The sequence below is a fragment of the Medicago sativa genome, chromosome 3, assembly GCF_051527215.1.
Source record: "Medicago sativa cultivar Bolivia chromosome 3, Bolivia_mono, whole genome shotgun sequence".
Classification (NCBI taxonomy): domain Eukaryota; kingdom Viridiplantae; phylum Streptophyta; class Magnoliopsida; order Fabales; family Fabaceae; genus Medicago; species Medicago sativa.
Genome location: NC_140751.1, coordinates 12,833,694 through 12,859,482, shown reverse-complemented (window position 1 = coordinate 12,859,482; position 25,789 = coordinate 12,833,694). Strand labels below are relative to the sequence as shown.

At 33.2% G+C, this 25,789-nt stretch overlaps 4 protein-coding genes across 5 annotated transcripts; 2 read left to right on the top strand and 2 right to left on the bottom strand.

Moving 5' to 3' along the window:
- Positions 1-234: 234 nt before the first annotated feature.
- LOC146935842 (G-type lectin S-receptor-like serine/threonine-protein kinase At4g27290) lies at positions 235-4,220 on the top strand. Its single transcript, XM_085749107.1, has 7 exons — positions 235-1,520; positions 1,809-1,925; positions 2,086-2,237; positions 2,328-2,538; positions 2,635-2,872; positions 3,272-3,458; positions 3,690-4,220. The coding sequence occupies exons 1-7, from the start codon at positions 242-244 to the stop codon at positions 3,999-4,001; spliced, it is 2,496 nt and encodes an 831-aa protein (XP_085605233.1). The 5' UTR covers positions 235-241; the 3' UTR covers positions 4,002-4,220.
- Positions 4,221-6,603: 2,383 nt separating this feature from the next.
- Positions 6,604-12,002, top strand: LOC146935841 (G-type lectin S-receptor-like serine/threonine-protein kinase At4g27290). 2 transcript variants are annotated; one of them, XM_085750923.1, is made up of 7 exons: positions 6,604-9,399; positions 9,643-9,759; positions 9,921-10,072; positions 10,157-10,367; positions 10,463-10,700; positions 10,912-11,063; positions 11,450-12,002. In XM_085750923.1, exons 1-7 carry the CDS (start codon positions 8,121-8,123, stop codon positions 11,761-11,763), a joined length of 2,463 nt encoding a protein of 820 aa, XP_085607049.1. In that variant the 5' UTR covers positions 6,604-8,120; the 3' UTR covers positions 11,764-12,002. The 2 variants fall into 2 exon arrangements, with proteins under 2 accessions (XP_085607049.1, XP_085607050.1); XM_085750924.1 differs by lacking the exon at positions 11,450-12,002 and having other exon boundaries at positions 10,463-10,686; positions 10,912-11,071.
- Positions 12,003-13,235: 1,233 nt separating this feature from the next.
- IMP4 (Ribosomal RNA processing Brix domain protein) lies at positions 13,236-20,003 on the bottom strand. The gene is made up of 9 exons (XM_085750920.1): positions 19,770-20,003; positions 19,585-19,668; positions 17,547-17,656; positions 17,369-17,419; positions 16,243-16,386; positions 16,083-16,172; positions 14,516-14,622; positions 14,306-14,390; positions 13,236-13,697 (listed from the first exon to the last, which is right to left on the bottom strand). Exons 1-9 carry the CDS (start codon positions 19,879-19,881, stop codon positions 13,605-13,607), a joined length of 876 nt encoding a protein of 291 aa, XP_085607046.1. The 5' UTR covers positions 19,882-20,003; the 3' UTR covers positions 13,236-13,604.
- Positions 20,004-20,813: 810 nt separating this feature from the next.
- Positions 20,814-25,499, bottom strand: LOC146935839 (U-box domain-containing protein 44-like). The gene is made up of 4 exons (XM_085750919.1): positions 25,289-25,499; positions 23,891-24,639; positions 23,232-23,532; positions 20,814-22,638 (listed from the first exon to the last, which is right to left on the bottom strand). The coding sequence occupies exons 2-4, from the start codon at positions 24,632-24,634 to the stop codon at positions 21,185-21,187; spliced, it is 2,499 nt and encodes an 832-aa protein (XP_085607045.1). The 5' UTR covers positions 24,635-24,639; positions 25,289-25,499; the 3' UTR covers positions 20,814-21,184.
- Positions 25,500-25,789: the final 290 nt, after the last annotated feature.

The following is a 25,789-nucleotide window of genomic DNA, read 5'->3' as shown; positions in this document are numbered from 1 at the left end:
CTCTCCCTTTCCTTTTCAATTCCATCATCCGTATCACACGTAACTCTAGAAGGTCTTGACTTGAAAACGAATCAGTCAACATACCAAGCTTTGAGGTTAGTAGGCTAGATTATACACCACAAACGTGTTAGTTTTGTTTGGAATTTGCATCAATTAGCACGCACATGGGAAGACTTGGAGTAAGTCTTCTCAATGGAATTTGATAAAAGGAAAATGAGGACGACAAACCAACTCAAACAGAATGCAGAACCATAATACGGTGCTAAAGCTAATGGTGTGTACTTTCTTATTTTGCTCCATGACCACTTTCTCTAAACTGAACTTTCTTACTCCAAGTCAGTTTATCCAATTTAATGAAACCCTTGTTTCTACCGCTGGAACCTTTGAAGCAGGATTTTTCAATTTCGGAGATCCACAGCGCCAATATTTTGGTATATTGTACAAGAACATCTTACCAAGGACTATCGTGTGGGTTGCCAATAGAAATACTCCTGCACAAAACTCAACAGCAATGCTGAAACTCAACGATCAGGGAAGTCTTGTTATTCTTGATGGCTCCAAAGGTGTCATCTGGAACACCAATTCATCAAGAATTGTAGCGGTGAAATCAGTTGTTGTGCAGTTGTTGGATTCAGGGAACCTTGTTGTGAAAGATGCAATCAGCTCTCAGAACTTTTTGTGGGAAAGTTTCGATTATCCTGGTAACACTTTCCTTGCTGGAATGAAGCTGAAAAGTAACTTAGTTACTGGTCCATATAGATATCTCACATCTTGGAGAAGCCCTCAAGATCCTGCTGAAGGTGAGTGTTCATATAAGATAGATACACATGGTTTTCCCCAACTGGTTACTGCAAAGGGGGCGATATTTCTGTATAGAGCAGGGTCATGGAATGGATTTCTTTTCACTGGTGTTTCTTGGCAAAGAATGCATAGAGTCTTGAATTTCTCAGTAATGTTCACTGACAAAGAAATCTCTTACGAATATGAAACTTTGAACAGTTCAATTATTACTAGAGTGGTGCTAGACCCAAATGGATTATCACAACGTTTACAATGGACAGATAGGACACAGAATTGGGCAGCTATAGCTAATCGTCCTGCAGACCCGTGTGATGCTTATGCCTTTTGTGGTATCAACGCTAACTGCAATATTAATGACTTTCCTATATGTGAATGTTTGGAAGGTTTCATGCCAAAATTTCAACTGAAGTGGGAGGCGTCAAATTGGTCTGGTGGGTGCGTAAGGAAAACACATTTAAATTGTCTCCATGGAGATGGATTTTTACTGTACACAAACATGAAGTTACCAGATACATCATCATCATGGTATAACAAGAGCTTGAGCCTTGAGGAATGTAAGACAATGTGTTTGAAAAACTGTTCTTGTTCTGCATATGCAACTTTAGATATCAGATATGGTGGTAGTGGCTGCTTACTCTGGTTTGACGACATTGTCGACATGAGAAAACATCAAGACCAAGGACAAGACATTTACATACGGCTGGCATCTTCAGAACTTGGTATTTTCATTTCTTATCACATATTTTGCCTTTTCAGTTAGATATATAGCATAAATTTATATATTTCACCATTTGTCTTGATATTATTAAGCATTGCTGAAAATTTGAAATTACGTGACACTAGTAAATTCTCTTTTCACAAGTAAGTATGTACCTGGGCTATTTCTAAGAACAAATGATCATGAATCAACTTACAGACGGAAGTTGTGTTCTCTATATATGCATTTTTCTTATTTTTAGTAAGCTTCTATACCTTCTTGTTTGACTGACATTAACTTCAACCCTCAGATCATAAAAAGAATAAGCAGAAGTCGAAGCTTGCTGGGACTCTTGCAGGAGTTATTGCATTCATTATAGGACTAATAGTTCTTGTATTAGTCACATCAGCGTATAAAAAGAAGCTTGGTAAGCCAAAAGTTATGACAAGTAAATTTCAAATATTTATGATTTACTTACTCAAATAGTGCTGCAAACAGAATTAGTTACAACTTACAATGAACTCTGAAGTTTGATAGATGTGTTCCGTTACTTTCTTAACATTAAACCACTTTTATTGTTACTTCAGGGTATATAAAAAAGTTATTTCTCTGGAAGCACAAGGAGAAGGAAGATGGTGACTTGGCTACAATATTTGATTTTTCGACCATCACTAATGCAACAAATAACTTCTCTGTCAAAAACAAGTTGGGAGAAGGTGGTTTTGGACCAGTGTACAAGGTATAGTCTTGGATAGCATGTTAGTTTACTTATCCCGTTATTCCACCATGTACTTTCTCTAAGTACTAAAATTTCCAAAACTATGACTAGGGCGTACTGGTAGACGGCCAAGAGATTGCTGTTAAGAGGCTATCAAAAACATCGGGACAAGGAACTGAGGAGTTCAAAAATGAAGTAAAGTTGATGGCAACACTTCAACACCGTAATCTTGTAAAACTTCTTGGTTGTTCTATTCAACACAATGAAAAGTTGTTGATCTACGAATTCATGCCCAACAGAAGCTTGGATTGCTTTATTTTTGGTTTGAACTTTCACACCAAGCAAATTTATTTATATCAATTTTTTCTCTTGTCAAAATGCAGTTCTCATGCTAACTTAAGAATGTGTCATTTGTTAGATACTGCACGAAGTAAATTACTAGATTGGACTAAGCGTTTGGAAATTATTGACGGTATTGCTCGGGGGCTGTTGTATCTCCATCAGGATTCTACATTAAGAATCATACATAGAGATCTCAAGACAAGCAATATTCTTCTTGATATTGATATGATCCCAAAGATATCCGATTTTGGTTTAGCCAGATCATTTATGGGAGACCAAGCTGAGGCTAATACAAATAGAGTGATGGGAACATAGTAATCTTCACTTATTCATTTCAACTAAAGGCTTACATAGCTCTTCAGTATCTAATATACATCGTTTTTGGTTTTAGTTTCTGTCAAACATTTTTGTCAGCTTGAATTCCTAAAATATCGGAAAGATTGTTTTTTGTCCTCATTTTTTTTGTTTTAGTCTTTGTTAATATTTGTCCATGTTGGAATATTTAGACCATATTTATTTTAGTCCTTAGAATAGGGACTATAAATTGACTAAGTTCAATATGGACAAATATTACAAGGATTGTTTTCTATGTTTTACGCATTATTGCTAATAAGAATTTTTATGCACTAAATACTAGAAACTAGTGTTACTAGTATTGTGTGTTACTGGTACTGAAAACCTTCATTTCTGCTATGTCACAACCCCTTTTAATATTATATTTTTCCAACTTCAATGTTCTTTCTTGCGGTGGATATAAGGCCTCCAGAATATGCAGTGCATGGATCTTTCTCAATAAAATCTGATGTTTTTAGTTTTGGAGTCGTTGTACTTGAGATCATTAGCGGTAGGAAGAATCGTGGATTTTGTGACCCTCTGCATCATCTAAACCTTCTTGGTCATGTAAGTTTTGAAGTGTATGTGTTTTTCTATCTTATGACACAATATAGTTATCCCTTTTTTGTCTCGGTAAATTTTCTGGATGGTAAAAAAATTCAAAAGTTATATTCATTCATATCATGAATAATTGAAAGTAAACACAACACATACATACACAAAAAATAAATTAATCAACCAAAATCCACTTTATATGATTGAGCTTTACTCTTTTTGTAACCTTTGACGTCATTTTAGGCATGGAGACTGTGGATTGAAGGCAGGCCAGAGGAGTTAATAGCTGACATATTATATGATGAGGCCATATGTTCAGAAATAATAAGATTTATTCATGTTGGTCTATTGTGTGTGCAACAGAAACCAGAAAATAGACCTAATATGTCATCTGTGGTTTTTATGTTGAAGGGTGAAAAGGTACTCCCAAAACCAAGTGAACCCGGGTTCTACGCAGGAAGAGATAATAATAGTAATAATACAATCAGCACAGGATCTTCATCTAAAGGGTGTTCAGTAAATGAAGCTTCAATCTCATTGTTAGAGGCCAGATAGAGTGTGACTGTGATACTTGTATGGATGAAATACCGTTAAAAGCCAACGAATTTGGTTTTTATATAGATAGAGTTTTTATATAGATAGAGCATAGAATACTAATGTGTTGTATATGTGTGATTTTATGTTAGTATGATTAAGTGATTCTAAATAAATTCATGTTGTAAAAGCAAAGTTTCAACTGGTATTAATATTATAAAGGTCAAATACTTCGTGAAATCCTTTAAGTTAAATTTTTGACATCATACTTATCAAATGCTTTCTGGAAAGTTCAGAAAATAAATTCTTAGTCAAATTGTTGACATAATAATCTCACAAACTTCTGGTTGTGAATATACATGTGATCATTTAGTTCGATTTAAGTCATATAATATTCAAGTGGTTCACATGATTAGTATATTAATTTTAATATCACCTTATATAAGTGAGAGACTCATTCTTTTAAATTGTCAACTTTCTTTGGGAGCTAGTAACACACGATAGTTACTAGATTGAAGAATCTTATGGCTCTTCAATATATATCCATTTTTTTCAACTAGTTTCTGCATCATAATAAATCCGGGATAACCCAACCGGTCTTGCCAACGATAAACTTAATATAATTTGTAAACTTCTGGTTTACAATAATACGTGCTTTCATTGCACTAAACATATAATATGTAAACTTCAGGTTTACAATAATATGGCTTCCACTGCACTAATATAAGTGTAGTATAAATCAGAGATTAAAAAAAAAAAAATCACTACACTTATTTGCTCCAGAGTATATCTCGTAATATAGAGATATTTAACATTTTTTTTCTTCTTCAATATGATATCAATTTAGAATGATATCCTTGAAACGTAATAATTTTCTATGAGACATGGAGGAATATAATGCATTCTCGAAATCTTTTGCATAAGAAATCTTACATTACAAACAATATCCAACAAAATATACATAAAATTATTGTGCTCCTTAGTGAATCCAAGTTCTAGGGACAATACTTGCTAGAAACCTCGAAATATTTTATGCATACATTTTAGAAGGAATCAATAATAGAAATATGATTTATAGTTATTCTATAAACTAACAAGATTCCCGTTTCAAAACAATATAGGTTGTAAATCTTAATCGTTTCAAAAGTAGCAATAATATCAAATTCATAAGCACAGTACCTACTATTTCATTAGAAAATAAATTATGTGGATCACAAATGAGTGTCGAATGTGCAAAGAGATGACATAGGTGACAATACCTCTAATTTATATGCTTTGTGAGAACTCTTTAGTAGCAAAAATCATAATCATCATAAGTCATAATAAACTTTTGCAATCTTCATGTGTATTATATCAATGATAATTCTACTATATCAATTCTTGACATTATTTTCTCAATTTAGCTACTTCGGGAGCAGATTCAATTGGCAATATTTTTTTTTATTTTCTTTTGTTCAACTTATACTAAGATCTAATAGATCTTATATATTTCAATTGTGAATAAAGATCTAGTTCTTCGAGAACTCATCCGCAAACCTCTATCAACAATGACAAAGAAAAATCACAATATTTTTATTTTATAATCTTCCACGAATGCATGATGTTAAATTATCAGTTCTTCTAGAACCATATTTCAAATCTTCATAAAAAAAAATATTCATTCTTTGAGCAATCCTTTAGAGATGCTTTAATATTAAATTTTAGTTCTTCAGAAACTATCTCTTAAATCTACATAAAGAATGATGGAGAAAATTCCTTATTTGAACGATCCTTCAAGGATTCTCTTATATTACAAGAAAATTAGTACAGTGTGGTTTATTCCAAAATTTATTAAAAATGTCAAAAAACATGTTAATGTGTTAACTAAAATAAAAAATAGTACAGTGTGGCTTATTTTGATGTAGAAAACCCCATGAATTTCATCAAATAATTGACTTAGTGGCCAATTGCCATTTGCCAATGCAACACGCAGTAGTCACGCCCTTGCACCCATATCACTCATATGATCCTTATAACTTCACTTCAAATTTAATCAAGTCCTATAGATTTAAAAAGTGAAACCAATGAATCTATCTATATATCAAAAGCAAGTGTAATCATTTGAATTAGTGAGCAAAAAATATTAAGAAAAATCTTTCCACACTTTTAGTTTGATATGAAGAAGTAAAGACTTAAAACTCGTTAGTGAGTTTATAATTTACGAGACTTAATCCTAAATAAATAAGAAAATCAGAAACAATCGTGATATCAATTATATAATGTGGAATCTAATCCTAGGAGATAATTTATAGTAGTTGTTTGTAATGAGAAATATGAAATATGACCTCGTGAGTCGTGACTTTTTTTTTTTTGGTACAATGACCCTCATATTTTATTAAAAAGGATAGAAAATATATGTAAAATATAAAAATAATTTACGAATAGTGATATATGTACATCTATTTCAAGATAACTTCAATGACAATTGTGTTTCTCTTTCTTCTTATTGGTTAAAAACAATGGAAAGAGAAAAAGAAAGAGAGATAAAAAGAACAACATGTGAGTATGAGATAGAAAGTTGTCCAAAAAATTGTCACAAATGGTTGTACAAATATCATTTCTCAAAATTTATTGATGAATTCCTTAAAAAAAAAATTATTGATGGATTAAAATAATATCGGAAATGGCGACAACCGCAATCTGCAACACTTATAACTGTTGAAATTGCGAAAATTGACCGCGACCATTGTTTAAAACCTTGACTGCAATATGGCGGGAAGATTTCATCTACTCTGTAGCGAGGAACAATGGCTCCGCATTTTCTTTGCTTCCTTCCATTGCATTCGTTGCTTCATTCCTCCACTCCGAGAATTTTTATCTCAGCTGCAACGACGCCGTTTCTTAGCTGCGGCCACTGGTTTACCCTTTGATTTGAGTGAGAAGAATGAAGATGAAAAATTGTGGCGTACGTTTTAAGTTTTAAAAATTACAATTCTATTTGTATCGTTTGAAAATTCGTTTGTGTTATACACTACATACCAATTCAATGATCACTGTATGGTTGAGGTCTCTGCATGCATACGTTTATGAGAAGTTGTTGTTTCTAGTAAGAATAGTCATTTGTTGTTATTGTTGATGTTTCAATCCAAATACCCCATTTCACAGGCAACTCTGTATAACTTAAAGTTGAATAAGACTTAATTTGTACTATATCACATGCTTCTTCTTGTTGTTGTTGTTGTTTGGACCTTACATCATTTTCACGTGGACAAAAATTGGCTTATTTGAGCTTATATGCTGACATAAGTTTTGTAAGACTGTATTAGAGAACTTATGAAAAAAGCTAATTTGTTTTCGGTTATGAAGACAACTTATAACTTATACAAAGACCATTAAACTTTATTTTATATCTTACTATAGAAATAACCCCCGGTTGACCTGGTGTTGTTGGTTTGGGACCTAGAGTATGCGTCTTAGGTTTAATCCCTCAGGTGCCAAGAAATTCTTGTTGGGTAAGTTCATACAAAACTTTGTTCTGGCTTTAACTGGGCCCTCCGCTAGTGGAAGGTTGGATTGGTCTCCCGGATTAGTCAGTCTTTGGGTCAAATACTGAGTTGTACACAAAAAAAAACTTATATATAAGTTCTTATGCTATAAGCTGCATGTAAGTCGTTTATCCAACCATGACTTGTCTCAATTCTATTTGAAGTGAACAATGTTGTCAATGACGGATAGCGATGGTCGCCGGCCAAAAATGGGCAAGTGAAAAGTTTAAGAGGAAACTTGGTAAGCCAGGTGAAAAAATAACATGAGATTAGAAAGTAGAAAACAGGGAAAACTCACACAAACACAATGGAGAACCATAAGGTGCTGATGGTAATTGTCAATTTGCAACATTGATAGGTTTGGTCCCTCCCTTTCCCTTTCATTTCCATTATCCGTATTACACGGCACACTAGAAGGTCTTGACATGAAAACAAATCAGTCAACTTGGGTCAACATACCAAGATTTAAGGTGATTAGGCTAGATTATACACCACAAACTTGTTGATTTTGTTTTGCATTTGCATCAATTAGCGCGTACATGGGAAGACTTGGACTAACTCGTCTCGATGGAACTTGATAAAAGGAAAGTGAGGACGACAAACCAACTAAAAGAGAATGCAGAACCATAATATGGTGCTAATGCTAATAGTGTGTACTTTCTTATTTTGCTCCATGCCCACTTTATCTAAACTGAACACTCTTACTCCAAATCAGTATATCCAATATAATGAAACCCTTGTTTCTGCTATTGGAACCTTCGAAGCAGGATTTTTCAATATTGGAGATCCACAACGCCAATACTTTGGTATATGGTATAACAGCATTTTACCTAGGACTGTTGTGTGGGTTGCCAATAGAAACACCCCTGTACAAAACTCAACAGCAATGCTGAAACTCACTGATCAAGGAAGTCTTGTTATACTTGATGGCTCCAAAGGTGACATCTGGAACTCCAATTCATCAAGAACTGCGGCGGTGAAAACAGTTGTTGTGCAGGTGTTGGATTCAGGAAACCTTGTTGTGAAAGATGTAAACAGCTCTCAGAGCTTTTTGTGGGAAAGTTTTGATCATCCTGGTAACACTTTCCTTCCTGGAATGAAGCTGAAAAGTAATTTAGTTACTGGTCCATATAGATATCTCACATCTTGGAAAAACCATGAAGATCCTGCTGAAGGTGAGTGTTCGTATAAGCTAGATACACATGGTTTTCCTCAACTGGTTACTGCAAAGGGGGTAATATTTCTGTATAGAGCAGGGTCATGGAATGGATTTCTTTTCACTGGTGTTTCTTGGCAAAGAGTGCATAGACTCATGAATTTCTCGGTAATTTTCACTGACAAAGAAATCTCTTACCAATATGAAACTTTGAGCAGTTCAATTATTACTAGAGTGGTGCTAGACCCAAATGGAACATCACAACGCTTACAATGGACAGATAAGACACAGGATTGGGCGGCTTTAGCCAAACGTCCTGCAGACCAGTGTGATGCTTATGCCTTTTGTGGTATCAACGCTAACTGCAATTTTAATGACTTTCCTATATGCGAATGTTTGGAAGGTTTTAGGCCAAAATTTCAACTGAAGTGGGAGGCATCAGATTGGTCTGGTGGGTGCGTAAGGAAAACACATTTAAATTGTCTCCATGGAGATGGATTTTTACTGTACACAAACATGAAGTTACCAGATACATCATCATCATGGTATAACAAGAGCTTGAGCCTTGAGGAATGTAAGAAAATGTGTTTGAAAAACTGTTCTTGTTCTGCATATGCAACTTTAGATATCAGAGATGGTGGTAGTGGCTGCTTACTCTGGTTTGACGACATTCTCGACATGAGAAAACATCAAGACCAAGGACAAGACATTTACATACGGCTGGCATCTTCAGAACTTGGTATTTTCATTTCTTATCACATATTTTGCCTTTTCAGTTAGATATATAGCATAAATTTATATATTTCACCATTTGTCTTAGATATTATTAAGCATCCTTGAAAACTTGAAATTACGTGACACTATTAAATTCTCTTTTCAATTTTAAGTAAGTATATAGTTCTAAATAATCATGAATCAACTCCCAAATGGAAGTTGTGTTCTCTTTACCTGCTTGTTGACTGACATTAACTTCAACCCTCAGATCATAAAAAGAAAAAGCAGAAATTGAAGCTTGCTGGGACTCTTGAAGGAGTTATTGCATTCATTATAGGACTAAACGTTCTTGTATTGGTCACATCAGTGTATAGAAAGAAGCTTGGTAAGCCAAAAGTTATGAGAAGTAAATCTCAAATATTTATGATTTACTTACTCAAATAGTGCTGCAAACAGAATTAATTACGACTTACAATGAACTCTGAAGTTTGATTGATGTGTTCCTTTACTTTTTTTAACATTAAACCACTTAAATTGTTACTTCAGGGTATATAAAAAGGTTATTTCTCTGGAAGCACAAGGAGAAGGAAGATGGTGACTTGGCTACAATATTTGATTTTTCGACCATCACTAATGCAACAAATAACTTCTCTGTCAGAAACAAGTTGGGAGAAGGTGGTTTTGGACCAGTGTACAAGGTATAGTATTGGATATCATGTTAGTTTATCTATCCTGTTATTTCACCATGTACTAAGTACTAAAATTTTTAAAAATATTACTAGGGCGTAATGGTAGACGGCCAAGAGATTGCTGTTAAGAGGCTTTCTAAAACATCGGGACAAGGAGTTGAGGAGTTCAAAAATGAAGTAAAGTTTATGGCAACACTTCAACACCGTAATCTTGTAAAACTTCTTGGTTGTTCTATTCACCAAGATGAAAAGATGTTGATCTACGAATTCATTCCCAACAGAAGCTTGGATTGCTTTATTTTTGGTTTGAACTTTCACACCAACCAAATTTATTTATCTCAATTTTTCTCTTGCCAAAATGTAGTTCTCATGCTAACTTCAGAAAGTGTCATTTGTTAGATACTACACGAAGTAAATCACTTGATTGGACAAAGCGCTTGGAAATTATTGATGGGATTGCTCGGGGACTGCTATATCTGCATCAGGATTCTACACTAAGAATCATACATAGAGATCTCAAGACAAGCAATATTCTTCTTGATATTGATATGATCCCAAAGATATCCGATTTTGGTTTAGCCAGATCATTTATGGGAGACCAAGCAGAGGCTAATACAAATAGAGTTATGGGAACATAGTAATACAAATAACTCTTTAGTTTCTCTAATGTACATAAATTTTGGTTTTAGTTTCTATGGAACATTTTTATTAGTTGAGTTCCTAAAATATAGGACAGTTTTTTTTGTCATTATTTTGGTTTTAGTCTTTGAAATATGTTACTAGTACTGAAAAGTTATATAAATCCCTTTTAATAAATATTTTCCAAACTTCATTGTTTTTTCTTGCAGTGGATATATGCCTCCAGAGTATGCAGTGCATGGATCATTCTCAATAAAATCTGATGTTTTTAGCTTTGGAGTCGTTGTACTTGAGATAATTAGCGGTAGGAAGAATCGTGGATTTTCTGATCCTCAACATCATCTAAACCTTCTTGGTCATGTAAGTTTTGAAGTTTATGTGTTTTTCTATCTTATGACACAATATAGTCCCTTTTTTGTCTCAGTAAATTTTCTGGATGGTAAAAAATTCAAAAGGAATATTTATTCATATCATGAATAATAATTGAAAGTAGACTCCACACATACATACACTAAAAAACGCTTTTTGACAAGCATTTGCCGCAATAGGATGTGTGAACCAAAAACCTATTAATAGATAAGAACACATTCCAACCAATTCCCAAAAAATATAAACTTGTATCAAATTTGAACTAATAACTAACCCGAACATTGAAGTATTAAAAAAACTCAGATAATAAATCAATCAACCAAAATCCACTTTATAGGATTGAGCTTACTCATTTTGTAACCTTGATGTCATTTTTGGCATGGAGACTGTGGATTGAAGGCAGGCCAGAGGAGTTAATAGCTGACATATCATATGATGAGGCCATATGTTCAGAAATAATAAGGTTTATTCATGTTGGTCTATTGTGTGTGCAACAGAAACCAGAAAATAGGCCTAACTTGTCATCTGTGGTTTTTATGTTGAAGGGTGAAAAATTACTCCCAAAACCAAGTGAACCCGGGTTCTACGGAGGAAGAGATAATAATATTAATAATAATACAATCAGCACAGGATCTTCATCTAAAGGGTGTTCAGTAAATGAAGTTTCAATCTCATTGTTAGAGGCAAGATAGAGTGTGACTGGCAGACTTATATGGATGAAATACTGTCAAAAATGTGATGAAGAATTTGGTTTTTATATAGATAGAGCATAGAATACTAATGTGTTGTCTATGTGTAATATTATGCAAGTATGATTCAGTGATTCTAAATAAATTCTTGTTGTAAAAGCAAAGTTTCAACTGGTATTATAAAGGTCGAATACCTCCTGCAATAATTTAAGTTAGATGTTTATAACAAGTTAGTCTTTTAAGTTTGTTTTGTTACAAGTTGGTCCTTTGAAGGAATAATTGAAATGTGCGACTTGCTTGCTCCAAATTAAAAATGTGCTGACCATTTGCATAATCGTTTGGTATTTAAAATCTCCTTCTTCTAGCTAGCTTATGGAATGTGGTTGTTTATATGATGCTGCAACATACCCTCTATTTGATCATAATTTCAAGATACCTAAATTCCATAGCTTGGTTAACATAGTTCAATAACGAATAATTAGTGAGTATATCAAAATTTGATAACTCGTTAACCATCAACTAAACTCTTTTTTTTTATTATTTTCAATGTGTTTTCTCTACTAGAATAATTCAATTCAGACGTATTAGACACTAAATGTGACCACCTCTCTCGGCTAAAATTTCAACATTGGTTTGTTGGTTGTGGGAGTCTAGCCTCTTCTACTATACTCGATATTCGTTGGTCTCCATCAACTAAACTTTATTAACAATAAATTTTTATCAGCCATTATTTCAAGTGTTCCAACTACATCTAGATTTGAACATCTAATTTTCATTGTTAATTACATTCAAATTTGTGGTTAATGGTTGAGTAGATGATGAATTAGTTACGATATCTAATGGATGACATAATCAATGGTAAAACCATATTCCATGTGAAATTTTTAGATGTATTCATGTTTGTCTACCATGTGTGCAACAAATACCAACTGGGATTGTTCACAAAATTAAGCTTCTTTGTCATTGTTAGAGGAGAGGTAGAATACCATTGTGTGGGTAGTTGATGTTTATGACAAAAGCTCTTGAGATGTCAGTTCAGTAATGATAAATACAATGGCCAAAATTGGATTTGGATGTGCATATAGCATAAACTTTCAAATAAGTTTTCATGAATATCAAGAGTCAACATTTTATTATTTTATGATATCCATCAACATGGATTATCTATGAGTTCATTTTTCATTCATCATTTTCTTGTATAATAATTGTCTTCATGCAATTTTATTTTTAATTTTAAGTACAAATGTAGATGAAAGAATTTGATAGCAAATAAAATTCATTTTCTCAATACAAAATCTTAAAAACGGAGTAAAAACATGACATTAAGTTAACAATATAAAGTAAGTTACATAAAAACTGAAAATAGAAATTAAACAAGTTCTAATGTTTTTATTTCTTGAAAATACGTTGTACGTTTTTGTTTAATTCTTAACATTTTAAGATTCTCTTTGATTATCTAAAAACTCATTGACCAATTGAAACCAACAAGAACTTTTTGAATAACATTATAATACTTGTTTTAAAAACAACAAATCTAATAAAGACTTTATAGTTTTATCAAAAACTCAAACTAAAAAGTTATAAGTTAAAATTAAAATACGCAGACCCTTGCTGAGTTTAGTGTCTCAAAGTTGTCAGCAAGTGACGCAATACATAAAAATGAACTTCTTAAAAACTAATTTTCATCAAAATTATACAAGCACATCACAATTTCCATTTTCTCTTGTTTGTGTTGTGCTAAACTGTTGAATAATATCACCATTCCAAAATTTCAGCTTTTCTTCTAGCTGCATGCACCTGCACTAACAGCACAGTAGCATTTGATAATATTATGCCTCCATCAATCACAGAAAGTTCCTCTTCCGTGTAGTGTTCATGTAAGGTCTGATGACAAACTCTGTTTGTGCTTCAGCTTGATCCACTGTTCCTAATTTTATCTGCAAAAGGTTTCAGTTTTTGGTATTCAACTTTAGGAATAAGATTGGAGTTTAATACAAACTAAATGCAAAAATAGAAACCTGCGTCGATTTCAAAAAAATTCTTGAAAACAAATTAAACAAATTTTTGCAATAATTGAGCTTTTCAAAACAAAGGTCAAAGAAGTTAAAATTAGCTTCTGCATTTCAAATTTTTCACAATTCTCTCATACAACTTTTCCATAAACTGCTTATATGCTATAAAGACTTTGTTCGTAATGAATGAACTGATAAACCGAAAGTTGATACAAAATGGTTCTCTGTCTTCCAAGTTAGAGACGCAAGAAATACAGTCATTCAAGAGAATATCTATTATTGGATTAGACTACACTGTTACAAGAAAATATTGAATTATTGGTAATGATGAGACCAACTCAAGAACAGATCGGAAACCAGAAAATATTGAATTATTGGTAATGATGCAAAAAATGTTTAAATCCCAGTTGCAGCACAATATATTCAAAGCAATATCTTTAACTTTAGTAGCATGTTCATGCAGTTGTTAACTTCATTCCTCCATACAATTGCTAACAACAAAGCGATCAATAGTGAACTTAATTAACACAAACCTGGTATAGACGCAACTCAAAACGTGGACCAATTTCCTTCAATTCTACAGATTTAGGACCCGCCTGCTTTTCATATATATGATGCCTGTATGCAGCAGATACAATATTTCAAATGAGAAGAAACAAACCGTAACAAGAGAAAGTTAACAGAACTAAAACAAGTAATTGTAAAGAAAGTCAAATGCATAAAACCGGATAAATGAAACTAACCTGAACGAGATATAGTCAGACTTGTTGGCAAAAGTGACAATACGTTTTGTGTCTGGTTTTGGCACCGGAAACAGATGTTTTAGAATGTTGGCAGTCCTTTCACCTAACTGTTTACAGCCAAAAAGAAATTTTATGAGCAGTCAGCATTTGATACAAAAGCAGTGTTACTATTGTTATGGATGGTAATTATTTCTTTCAAAATAGATTCAAATGAATGTGATCCTTTCACATAACTGTTTACAGCTCAAAAGAAAGTATGAGCAGTCAACACTGAGCACAAAAGCAGTGTCACTGGTATTACAGAAAGGTAATTATTTTTGCGGAAAAAAAAAAAAATTAGAATGTCTGCAGCCCTTTCACCAAGCTGTTTACAGTCCAAATTGGCACAAAAGCAGTATTATAATTGATATAGATGGTGATTAGGTTTTTGTTAAATTGAGTTTACAGAAGCACTTATTAAAGGTAGTTGGGAAATAAAAAGGAAAACAGAAATCAATGTGAAAAGATTCTGATAGCATATTACTATCACAAACAAGTATCAATCTTTTCAATGTGAACATATGCTTAGTGGATGCTCAAACTTTCTTTCCACGAGTATTCCAGTGATAGAGCACCTAATCTTTTCCAAATTGACCTAAGGTCGGATATCAATTATATCATTTATTATTTCAAATACCCCATGAGTACACGGCATATAATTAAAAAAATATGGTTAATATTAATAACACAGGCCAGTACAAGTGGATGAACACAATAATAGTCTATCACAACAAAGCATTTTTCCACGAGGTCGGTTATATGAATCAAACAAATCATTGTTTTATCAAAAACCAAGTCTTCGAGACGTGATTTATATTGAGGTTATAGTCAATGGTTTCGTTTAGAGTTTTTCTCAGTCTTCCTTAATCACTCTACTAAGCTTATCTCTATCTAATCAACTCTTATTATTAGGGGCTTCTAGGGGTGGTCTTCTCACCTGGCTAAACTACTGTACACGTGATTTTACCATCTGTTCCTCATTAGATGCTACTCCTGCATTCTGATTTGTTCTCTTAATCTTATTATGTAAGTCGGCTCATCCAAAAAACACTATGTGCAACACTTAACTTATGCTCTTGCAGGCAGGTGGGTCAGTACTTCAATCATAATTTGGACCAGGCTAACCTGTCAACAGAACCATGATTGATTGCTAGACTTGTTTGCAGCTATTTCAAAAAGTGAGTCATGTCATTCCGCTTGCAAGAAACAGATCAATCATGCAGGAGACTGGTTCCTCGTAAAACCATTCTCCAAATGAAGTATTTCTAATGTTTTAGCCAAATGCTATGGACATCACGGTACAACCTATATCGTTTAATTTTACTTACAACTATGCAGCTTGTTTTGAATACTGCAAAAAAGGTTCTGAACCACAATCATTCTATATTTTGATAAAGATATGAACCAATGATACTGAAAGTCCGAAAATTATCCGAAGGTCGGATAAATAACGGGTGAAAGGAACAGACCATTGCCAGTAAAATTAGTATGTACAAAGATGATAAAGCTCATATTGAAATATGAATACCTTAGTTTCAAAATTATCAAGAATAATATGCGGATAAGCTTCGGGCATGGTTCCAACGGCTTTTCTGTCTCTAATTTCATGCCTTGTAACCTGCAAGGAACAACATATTAGTATGTAGTCTCCTAAAATCTATATAGTTAACACTAAAACTAACACTTACCACATTGAGTAATCCAAAATATGCTGTAGGACCATATGGTAGATGACAAACTATTAAACCATCTGGCACACCTCGGTGTTCATGAACCAAGATAACATCTGTATAGTCATGTGATCGGCAAGAATTTATAATCTCTGAAATAACCTGAAATGAAAGGGAATATCATCATTATTTTTTTGGGAAAAGATCACTGAGTACTAGTACAACTATTACTGATTAGTTAGAGGTGTCTAGCATTAATGAATTATTATATTTAAGGTATGTATCTTATCATGGTTAAACCAAAAAAAATGTTGGACAGGCAAAGAATAGATTTTGACCAGATCGAATAAACAGAGTCATACACTCAAGATTAGTAAAAAATATTACTTAAATTAGAGCCACAATAGCAAATAAATTATTTTGACACATACATGAGGAACAGGTGTTTTCAACAGTACCAAATAACAGTGTGAAAATTAAAAACATTAATAAATCAGGGAATTTCTTGTTTCATATCCATAGAAACTCTAAATAAGCCAGTATATATGATATAACATGCAATGCAAAAATATCTTCAAGGGTGCAGTTTGAAAGATCACTGAAACAAACGTTTGATGCAACACTTGCAATTAAAAAAATTTAATTTCATGTTCAAAGTAAAAAAAAAAACTGTATAGAGATATGGTTTTCTTGCTATGGATTATGTAGAAAGTACAATAATGGAACATAGTGGTCTGGGTGCAAATATAAATGTAATGTGTAAAATGTTGGCAGCAAATCATCAATGATATTTATATCAACAACTTCTTTGACAAGAAGCAAGAGGAGTAAGGTGTTTATCACATTGAATTACCCCAAGCATATTATCTAATATTAATAATTGAATCATATTAGTATATTAACTTCACAGGCCTGATTCAAAGAGGATGTTATGAAAGTCTTCTGTTATTGAGATTCTTCCCATATTTTTGCTAACGCAACAGTAGAAAATATTTGGATTTTCAATTCTTTTGGTGTGTTTAATTCTGACAATTAAGTTTCTTACTCAAAGCTATAAATGAACAAAGCACCAAATAATCAATTTTCCATATTACAAGCACATATAGAAAATGATAACGGAGGATAAAATGGTAAAGGTTCCAACCTGACCACCACGATTCATTCTTTCAGCATTGGGAAACACGATACTCAACTCCTACACAAAAAAAAAAAATGAAGATAATGATATACAGTGAGTTCAGTGTAACTACGGACAAAAGACACAAGATATGTGAAGTATAAAATATTTGGAACAATCAGCAATACAATGAAAACAAGCAAACCTTTACAAACTGTTTGAGTGGAGCGCTTGGATCCCTGGATGTGGTCAGCAGAATTTTAGGATCTTTCTCCGCAGCAAATGCATACTCATCATCAATGTGTGATCTTGGGACTGAATTCAACAGAGCACAAAGTATCAAAACCCATCAAACCCCACTCCCCATATGAGAGACACAGTTAAATGAAAAAATATGATGTGCAAGACATTTATAAAAGATAAAAGTGTCATAAAAACCAAATTTCAAAGGCTCAAAAGTCTTCTGGCATTCCAAATCTATTTTAGGTCCGAAGTAAATAACTATAATTCCAAAACTTGATAAAAGTGCTCTTATTTTCAGTTTTCCACTCATAAGATTCAAGATATTTTGTTTGATACCAATTTATTCATCAGCATTATATTGCTCCAATTACAAGGCTTTTATGAGTTAGCTCATTGTGAAACATATCTGAAGACTTAGACAACTCATCTATGATGTATTCAACTTGCATATGAAATGCTTCCTGAATGAAATGTCACCTTTCTTAAATAATACTATAAACTATGATATATAGCTTCCTTTGAGAAGCTGCAAATACATTGGATTAGCTTCTAATTTGTAGAAACTGAATTAAAAAACTCCCATGATTCTTAACTGACATAAATCTCTATAAGCTTATAAGTATTCACAAATAAATCATACATCAGAGCTTTTGAAAAAACTGATATATATTTTCCTTTCATACAATTATTATTTTTTTCAGTGGCATTTACGACCATTTAACAATTGTCTTCGAGGAAATTTGAATTGTGTCTCTTGTAGTTACATGGCCATGCTCTAACTACTACAGCTCATGAACAAAATTGTTCTAGCTATGGATTAAACTTGAATATTCCCGATCAATTCAACCTTAACTGAACTGAAGGTCATTAACCCCTCGAGCCCAACCAATGTGGTTTAAAAAGTAATAATTGCTAAAAAAAACTCATGGTTATGCTAACCATTAACAATAATGCAAAAAAGATAAATCAACCACACATTAACATTTTAAAACAAGATAATCATACCCATGCTCATTCCCTCAGCAACCATACAATGGGCATGTTTGGATTGGCCTATTTAAGCTTATCTACTAGCATAACCCTTGTGAGACTGTTTGGGAGAACTTCTAAAAACAACTTATTTTCATAAGTTCTCCAAGATAGTCTATGAAAACAGCATATAACTTATACGAAAACAATTTAACTTCACTTTGAGCCTATTTGCATTGGCTTAATTGAGTTTATCTACCGTCATAGAACTGGTGAAAACAACTTATGACATTGTTCATAGGCCGTTTTCATAAGTTCTCCAAGAAAGCTTATGAAAAAAGCTTAAAGCTTACACAAAACCAATTTAACTTCATTTCATCTTTTGCTATAGAAATAGCTTATACATAAGCACTCACCACGATGAGCATGTGTCCTATAAGCTACAAAAAAGTTGATTATCCAAACAGGACATTTATCTTTTGTTATAGAAATAGTTTATACATAAGCATTTATCACACCTAAGATGCTAACTAAAGGTAAGAGACCTCAAGGTGCTGAGTTTCAGTAGTTTCAGTCTCAATTAATAAAAAATTTCTCCTTTCCCAATTCAAAAAATAAATAAACAAAATAAACACTTATCATGATAAGCACTTATGCTATAAGCTGTAAATTAAGTTGTCTATCCAAACATGATCAATAATCACAAAAACGTCGTCTTCTTTTTTTTGAAACAAAAATGTCTTCTGATAAGCACTTATCATGATAAGGTGCGCCACGCTATAACCTTTTATGTTTGGATTACGCTTATTTTGAGCTTATGCAAATATATAAGCCTTGATGTTAATTTATAATGGTTTATTCAAAAACTACAATTACAAACATATGAATAATCCATAAAAGCTTATTTGCATAAGCTGTTTTGCATAAGCTTAAAATAAGCCTAATCCAAACGGTCTATTTATCCAAATAGAACCATTATTTACAAAATTTACTCAAAATTTTGTAAAGTAAAAAACATAGAAACACAATACCAGATGTGTTTTCATCCTCCAGATCAATTTCGCGACGAAGTGCGGCTTCCTCGTTTCTCAGCTCAGTAGGTATAGACTTCCCCTCTACAAAAACAACAAAATTAAATAAATAAAAATTAACAAAAAAAATTAAAAAAAATAAGTAATTAAAAAGAGTAAACGAAAAGTGAATAATGAAAACAAACCTCGAAGAGCTTCTCTAACTTTGCGTTTATTCTCATAATGAACACGCTCTTTTCCTTCTAAGCTTTTTCTGTATAGATACTCTCTTCGCAAACGTTGGTTTCTACGCAGCATTTTCTTGAACAGCTGTGATTAAGGTGGTTAGATGGTGAAGGAACTGTACGCCGGCGGGAGTGCAACGGCGGACGTCGGAGATGGTGCGGCGACGAGGAAGGGAGGGAGAGTTGTTTATGATTGGTCTGGTAGTTTGGGGTTTTGGGTTTTGTTTAGAAAAACCTAAGTTAAACGATGTCGTTTTGGGTTGTAAGAGATGAAATAAGACTGAGATTTATATGAACCGTTCGATTCATCGCCAGGTTATCACCAAATTGTCTAGATTTTTGTTAAATATATTTTCGATCCCAATAAATATGTTTAATTTATTTTAGTTTTACGTTTTTTTTTTATTTTAACAATAAAAAGACGGATATTCACATATTTATGTAAAAAACAGATTGTGTGTCCTCGTGAGCTTAACTCAGTTGGTAGGGACGATGCATAAAATATGCAAGGTCTGGGGGTTCAAACCCCAGCCACCACCAAAAAAAAAAAGGATTGTGTGTGATTATATAAAAGTTAAAAAAAAATAGTATTGTGATAATTAATATGACTTGTGGGGAGGGTTTGTCAATTTAAGTATCGCAACAAAGCTTGAGGAATTAGTCTCTCCATTTACACTTGAAATACCAACTTACACACATTTACACTTGAAATACCAACTTACACACAAAATAAAAACACTAATATTATACTTTTTATTTTTTGGTTTGGTGGTGGCCGGGATTTGAACCTCAGATCTTGCATATAGTATGTATTGTCCATACCAACTGAGCTTGAAAATGTATAAATAGTTTTTGGGTTTGGGATAAAATAAAGACATAAATATCTATGGTTGGAATATGGTCAATACGAACTCCTTAACTTCCAAGTACCAAATTCTTTCTCCTTCAAAAAAAAAAAAGTTCCAAATTCTTTCATAATACTTTATACGCACCTTCTAGTATGTATTTCTAAAATCAATAGCAAGTATATTATTATAAATATGGTCAACCTGATTTTTTCTTTACAACCTTCCTTTCTAATAAATTATTACATACACTAGAATGGTTTTATGTGTTTCAGGCAAAACAAGATAAATTACAAGAGGGAAGCATGTACACCAAAAAAATGAACTTCATGCTTAGAATCACATGAGTTTGATGAAATCACGGTGTCGCTGTGATTTTGTTGAAGCTTCAAAGTGTAACTTTTACCAAAATTATGACCGTTCACTGTGATTCCGCCAAACTAACCGTCAATCCAAACATGCACATAAATGAATGTAGTGCAAAACAAAAATCACTGCCATAATATTAATTCTCATAGAGAAAGGATTGTTTCAAAAATAACTTGATTGAGATTGCAGAAGCTCTAACTCTGCTAATACTTTTGCAACTGTTGACTTCAATCTTGAATCACTTTTTTGTGCCAAATCAATAAGAACCACTTGAGCAGATTCTCCATATTTCACTCTATGTTCTTCAACCTTAAATATTTTCTCCAACATCCATAATGCTTTTTCTTGAACCTTTGCATCACCAACTTCTAGACTTTTTATAATAGCTTGCACACCTGATAATTTCGCAATGAAATTCACACCATTTTCCCAAATTTCATCTTGCAAGAGAGTTGAAAGTGCGACAAGAGAAGCTTCAACTGCTTCCTTCTCTTTATCTTCCAATATTTCGATAAGTCGAGGAACCGCACCTGCTTTGACTAAACAAAATGTGCTATTGACAAAGCAATATCCATCATGAACTTCACAATATGCGTTTGTTGAAGGTTGAACACATAACCACCTTGACTTTTTACATTTTCTAAGAGAGAGTGAATTTTGTGATAGTTGTGCTAAGGAGTTTGCAGCCCTTGATTTTGTGATTGGTGAACTTGCTGAGAGCAATTTTACGAGCAAAGGAATCACCCCGTGTTGTACCGAAACAAGTTGTAGTTTCTTGTCAGATGAATTTGTGAAGCGGTTTATAACACCGGTAGCATTCTCGATTAAGCTGTTTATTGATGGTGATTTACTAGCATTGCTGGAATACAAAATAGATATCAAAAGCTGGAGCAAATTAGCCCTCTTGAGTATATCGGTTACTTTTTTATCGCTAGCGGGAAGATTACTCAGTATGCCAACCGCAGCCGCCTTTTCACTCTCTGATGTGGATGACGAGACGATATTAACAATGTTGAAAATATGACTTTCATCGAGATATTCGGTCAACTCATCGGTCATATCTTTAGAGAGTGTGCATAGCAAATTCAAGACCTTACACCTGATTTTGATGTTATTTTCCTTAAGAAAAGGTAAGAGTAGTTGAAGTGCACCTTTTTCTTTCATTTTTCTTCTCACTTTGGATGCACCAAGATGAGAAGACATGCTATTTAGAGCTTCTAATAGATGACCTTGAATTATAGGGCTTGAAAGATTCAAAAGCGAAAGCATCTGTTGAGCAACATCTTCGTTGACGAGAATGGATTCCGACTGAGCAATTCGTGCAAGAATAGCTGATGCAGGTTCCCTTAGTGTCATGAGCACAGATGTAACAGAGAAAAGAAGTTGTAGCAAAGATCCTGTAATTCCTGATCGAATCAAACGTTGCACATTTTCAGTCAAGCTAGACAGATTTTGTAGTGCATTTAGAGATGATAACTTGGATTCAAGTTTCCCGGTAATAAACATTTTCACAAGGGGCTCAATCGCTCCATCTTCTCCAAGGGTAAGTTTGCTGTGATCAGTGAGTTCCAACCGAGAAAGTGCTGTCGCCATGAGGATCTTGTTCATGTCAGACCCTGCAGTAATATGTGAATGTTGTGATTGGTTTATGCATCCCAATATTAAGTAAAATATGTTTTTGGTCCCTATATGTAACACTCATTTTCTATCCAATTCATATACAAAATAATTGTTCAATTTAGTCTAAATTTGTACAATTAATTTGGTCCTCTCAGTTTATTACTATTATACCTCGGATTAAAGGTTATGCATGCTGCTGTAAATCGATTTTACACAGATATTCAATGAAAATCTACTAAGCCGCCACATGACCTTCACTTTTCGAACTATATTGTAAAATTAACAGTATAACATGAAGAAAAAAAAATGGAGGGCTTCCATTTGATGTCAGTGTAAAACTAATTTACACCAACAGTATATGCCTATTAAAATCTTATTACCTGTTGGCGATATAACAGAATGAATAATTTTGTAGATAGGTTTGATGTAAACCGAATGCTAACTTTTCTGCTTCTATTTTTCACAAACTCAACCTATTTCTATATCCATCTAACTGAAAGTTTATAGAAATTTGATCTTATGGTCCATATAATTATATAAATAACAGATAGCAAAATACAAGTATCTATTGAGGTAATTCCTGCATTACCTTCCTTCAAATACTGAACTAGTGGCCTAAAGTAACCAGCCTCAGCCATATGAAGTGCATTTTGATTATTACTAGACAAAATATCCAATAACTTTGCTGCATCGTGTGAAGCAACTGGGTCATCGCCATTAAGGATGGCGACCAACATAACGATACACCCTTGAATTCTTCCGATCCGCCTTCGAACTGCTGGAACGTTAGAGAGGTCTAGCAACAGTCCCACTGCTTCCCTCCTCTCTTCTGAGTCCCTTGTAAGAGACTTCACCACTGCTGATAAAAACTCAACCTCAACCATCTTCTCCTGCATTGTACCACTTTATAAAGTAAGATAAAGTGACTATAGATTGACTTATTTAAGCTTATCAACTGGTAGAAGCACTTGTGAGTTGTAACAACGTTTGGAAGAGCTTATGACAATAGCTTGTGACATGTCCATAAGCTGTTTATAGCTTATTTCCTGAGCTATCAAAACAATTTATAGATTATATAAAAACAGTTTGACTTTCTTTTACCTTTTGTTATAGAAATAGCTTATGCATAAGCACTTATGATATAAGCTCTTAATTAAGTTGCTTATCCAAACAGGCCTAAATGTGCAAGAATTTTAGACCAACATCTACAAAAACATAGTAAAAATCAACTCATTTTCAGGATCTTACCTTTTTCTCATCATTTCCAAAAGCAATACTTCTTAGCAATTGAATTATGGATAGTCTATTGTCTGCCTTACATGAAACTAGACGCTTGAAAAGAAAGGCGATAGTTGCTTCCTCGTTAATCAAACCACCGTCCAATTTTCCGCTTCTCATTAACTCCTTTAGTCTCATAAGTGAAACTGCAAATTCTTCATCATTACCATTCTTAAGTTGCAAAATCACATCATCAATAGAAACATGAACTATTTCCTCTTCTATTTCTCCAACCGTCCTCGTTTCACTCATGAAAAATTCTGATTTCGGACTTGAAGTAATACTTGAACTGCCGTCAAATCTTGCATTCATCATTTCTCTTTGCAATGTACCAATCTTTTCTCGAAAATCAATAGACACTTCAAGGCTTGCAACAAGCAAAACTCCCAAAGACCGGCCAATATCATGCGTCATGTCCTCAATTTGCTTAATAGGGTGTCTCAAATTTGAGCTTTTCGTCAAAGCTTTAGCACGCCGTAGCTCATTCTCAAGAGATTCCAACGATTTTTGAATTGATGGCTTGTCCAATACAACGATGTTATCACTCAATTCATTCAAGATTGGTGGTAATTTCTCAACCAACATGGAAAACTCAGAAAAGGCATCTACCTCAATTTCAGATTTCTTAGCAAACGAAACAACTTCATCAGCCAAAACTTTCAGCGTTGAAAGCAAATCCGAAAATTCCCTCTTTTCCATGTTGTCTTTATTCATGAAAACTTCATTTGTTCATAAAAACAAGAATCAGTCATCAATTAAAGAAGAAAATATGCTCAAGTGAACACCACCATATAACTAGAGAAAAGTACTAATAAGAGAAGTTGACATAACTAAGTTGTTATTTTTTTGTCTTAACCCTCTGGTTCCTAGAGAAAAGGACGCCTCGTATGTCGGAGTACGACCATAAGGCAAGTAAAGTCCAACAAAAAATTATTCAAGTTAGAATTCGAACTCGGATTCTCCCAAACGATTCGTGTTTAATATAACTCATTAATCACGTGAGCTCAATTACTTGTTTATAGCTAAGTTGTTCTGATGCAAAACAACCTAAAACTAACAAACTGTTTACAATGAAACAACCTAAAACTAACCAACTGTTTACAATGAAAATACAAAAATTAACTAAAATTATCAAAATTAAAATACAAATTAATTAAACCAACCAACAATCAATCAAGTTAAATTCTGAAGAAAATAAATCAAAAAATGATACTGTTTCAACTGAAAAGAACAGAAACCTTAATTAATTGGGATATTAGAATTTGAGCAAAGCTTTAATCATTTATCTTCAATTTATAAAACTGCAAATAATTAAATATTACAAACAAAAACATATAAAAACAAATTCAGAAGGAAGATGAATTGAACCTGCAAAGAAACTCTAAAGCTAAGAAATTTTCAGACACTTTCTTTCATCCAAGACCAAACATAGTTGAACTTTGAAAGTTAAGAAACTTTAAGAGAATCAAACAAAAATATCAAAGAATAAAACCACACCACTTTCTTCTTGAATCTTGTTATTGACTTTGAAGTCTTGAAGCACAAGGGTGAAACATATGGTTGAATATTTGTTTATGATGATAATAATATGTACAAGAAGAGTATAGAAAGAAAGGACAAGGAGTTATAATAATAAGAGTCATTTTCAGACGGCTATGTAGCATTAAATATAAGGTTGTAAATGTAATGACATATGGTTTCTTTGCTTTGATCGTCATGGTCATATTCTTGTGCTTGCTTCCAAGTAACTAGCAGATGAAAAATAATGAATGATGGAAGACGAAGTCAAAATATGTACCTTACGCACACATGTGTATTCTGCTAAAGCATTTAATTATTATTTAAGACTTTAAGTATAAAGTCTGATTT